This window comes from Trachymyrmex septentrionalis, unplaced genomic scaffold, assembly GCF_001594115.1.
Source record: "Trachymyrmex septentrionalis isolate Tsep2-gDNA-1 unplaced genomic scaffold, Tsep1.0 scaffold305, whole genome shotgun sequence".
Taxonomy (NCBI): domain Eukaryota; kingdom Metazoa; phylum Arthropoda; class Insecta; order Hymenoptera; family Formicidae; genus Trachymyrmex; species Trachymyrmex septentrionalis.
In genome coordinates, this window is record NW_017305469.1 from 293,059 (window position 1) to 295,953 (window position 2,895).

Below are 2,895 nucleotides of genomic sequence, written 5' to 3' on the forward strand. Positions count from 1 at the left end.
ATTTTACACTTTAGACAAATTTATTTTATAATTCGCATACAATTTAGAACAGAATTTTATTTATAATTTTATATATGCTATGTAATTTAATATATACTTATTTATACATTTTAATATTTTATACATACGTAATTCTTCAAATGTTCCACCTTATATGGCATATAAAATTAAAGAAAATTTTATCTCCAATTTCGACATGAATTTCAGAACGTCTAAAATCTGTATCAGACTAGGAGAAACCGGGGACAAAAGACTTTTTGACTTTAAAATGTTATAACAGTTCAAATATAATTACATTTAAAAAAAATATATTTTTAGATATAGAATTTATTTAGCTACAAAATTATCTTAGTTTAATTTTTTTATGTAACTAGAAAAAAGTTATGTTTGCTTAAAGACTATGAGGAATTTTGTTACAACCGTCCCAATCTTATGGATGATTGTAACAGTAGAGAGGGATAAGTATTGCCACATTTACCAGAGATACATAATACAACTACATACATACGTCATACTCTTTCTTGCAGCTGCATGAATGGATAACTGGTCCTTTATAACTTCTTTAAATGTCTGTTTGTATAAAGACATTTCTTGTATATAATTTTTCTCTCTCATCTGTCTTGCATTTTCTTGTTAACAGCATTCTATGAAGAAAAATATAAATAACATTGTACAAAATAATATTAAAATAAAATCAAGTAAGTTCGGGGACAATTGTAATGTTACAACTGATCCCAAGGATCGATGTAACTATTGTCCCCTAACAGTATTTTATGATTTATAGTAAATTTTTTGAATAAAAACCTAGACAAAAATTAATTCAAATGTGTAAACCATCAACACAGATAATCAATAAAACATATTAAAATAATACATTATATCTTCGTTATAAAGAAAAAAAATATTTTAGATTTTATGCACGCAATAAAACTTACTAGATGCATGAAAAAAGTAATTTCTGCTCCTGCACTCGTGCACGTTCCGCGAGAACCAACATGTAACGAACGATTTAATGCCGATCTGTCTACAGAATTTTACCATGCATCTGCATATACATATCTATTATAGTTTAAGAAATATTAACGATGTTACTATTGTTCTCTTGTTACTTTTGTCTCCGGTCTCCCCTATCAAAAATTAAAAAAAAAATAGACATTAGAATTCAAATAATCAGAACAAAATAAATTAAGATTAAAATTATTTAATTGGTCGAATTCTACTCTTTAATTTTATAATCCTACATCTCAATGTATTGTCTAATATGCGTAGTCTTAAAGTCTGAATTCAAGAAATAATTTTAATCTGCAGTTATAGGCAACAAATTAGATGCAGCGATGTTCAGCCTCATTTTGCGTTGCTTGGATCAACAATTTTGTACGCCGAAAGACACGGAATTGCTCACGAATCTGTTATACTCTCTGAGCCGATTGAGTCGGTTCTCCATTATCAGTATGTTCATGGATTCTGGGGATAAAAAAGGTAATGTAGAAATAATGACATTACAATGGCATTTCCTATTGTCATTTTTTATCAAATTAAACGCGAGACAACTTATTTTTACGAATCCAACTAAATTCCTACGATTTGGATAAACCTCTAACTTAATCGATGATTAACTTAATTAACTGTCAGAATTACTAACTTAAAGCAAAATTTCTGAATATATAATTCTTGCTCCTAATTTAATCTTTTTTCCATTTGTTAAACAATAAAAGTTAATAATTTTTAACAAAATTAATCATATCAATCATAATTTGATCAGAATAATTTTTAAAAGTATATGTATATATTTAACTCTTCGTCGGCAAATCTCTTTTTTTTTAGTACACACATTTTTTTTATTGTTCTAAGCTTTAAAAAAATGTGGAAAAATTCAAGATTACTTTTTAATATCTCTTTTAAATTACGAAATATTTTTTTTTAATCAAACGTTAAAATCTTTATTTAATCCGTCCTTCATTTCGGAGAAATTGGAAAATGAAATTTCGTCAAAAAAATTGTAAATGGAAGCTTAAATATGACACGTCTATTTAAATAGTCACATAAATGTCAGTTTTTAAATAGACATATTCAGATATATGTATTTATGTTAATACTATGATATAAGTATCTGAATAAATTTGCGTTCATTTTACAGCCCTGGGAAATATATTACGTTTCCTAGAAAAGGAGAATTCACCCAAGGTCTCGCAATTACGTCAGATCTATGTTACTTGAAGACCGCATTAGCGTCATCGAATACCTATATGAATACACGTTAATCTCGAATAATTTAATTATTTAACAAAAAGGACGGAATGCAAATTTAATACATTGCAAACAGGAATACGTTCCGTTTCATGCATGATACGCATTATATATCACTTTATTTTTGTTGTTCACTGAATATTAAAAAGAATAAAATGATATATCATAAAACGGAGCGCACCCCAGAAATGTAAATGTAGAATACTCACAATGAGCAGAATATCTCGGTAGGCGACAAGCGGCAATTTTCCGCACAATTATGTTAAATCTATTACTTGAAAACTGCGTTAAAGTTATCGAATATCTACATATATGTACATATACATTAACTCTGAATAATTTGATTTTAACAAAAAAAAAAGACAAAATGTGCAAATTTGATACATTAGTTGCTTTCCATTTATACCAATTCTCAGATAATTCTCACTTGTGTCGTCATAACTCAGTTGAATGCGCATTCCTTTTACATTCTGACAAATGAGATTCAACTGAATTTTTACTTATAATCTGCCTATAAGGCCCAGTTTCACAACTGATATGTTACTTAACTCTTTACTGATTCTACAATGAGTCGGTAGTTGGTAGTCCTAAGTCCTTATCAGTGAAGTTGACCAATAGACAATTGTACAACCGACATTGATTGGTCAA

The 2,895-nt window shown here is 28.1% G+C and overlaps 1 protein-coding gene across 2 annotated transcripts in view; it reads left to right on the forward strand.

Annotated features, from left to right (window-relative positions):
• Positions 1-2,895, forward strand: part of LOC108749613 (RNA polymerase II-associated protein 3) — an 8,097-nt gene extending 5,202 nt beyond the window's left edge. For both annotated transcript variants that reach the window (XM_018488414.1, XM_018488415.1), the window contains exons 10-11: positions 1,309-1,479; positions 2,138-2,895. In XM_018488414.1, the coding sequence (XP_018343916.1) occupies positions 1,309-1,479; positions 2,138-2,217 (251 nt within the window). In that variant the 3' untranslated portion in view covers positions 2,218-2,895. The remainder of the gene's footprint in view (positions 1-1,308; positions 1,480-2,137) is intronic.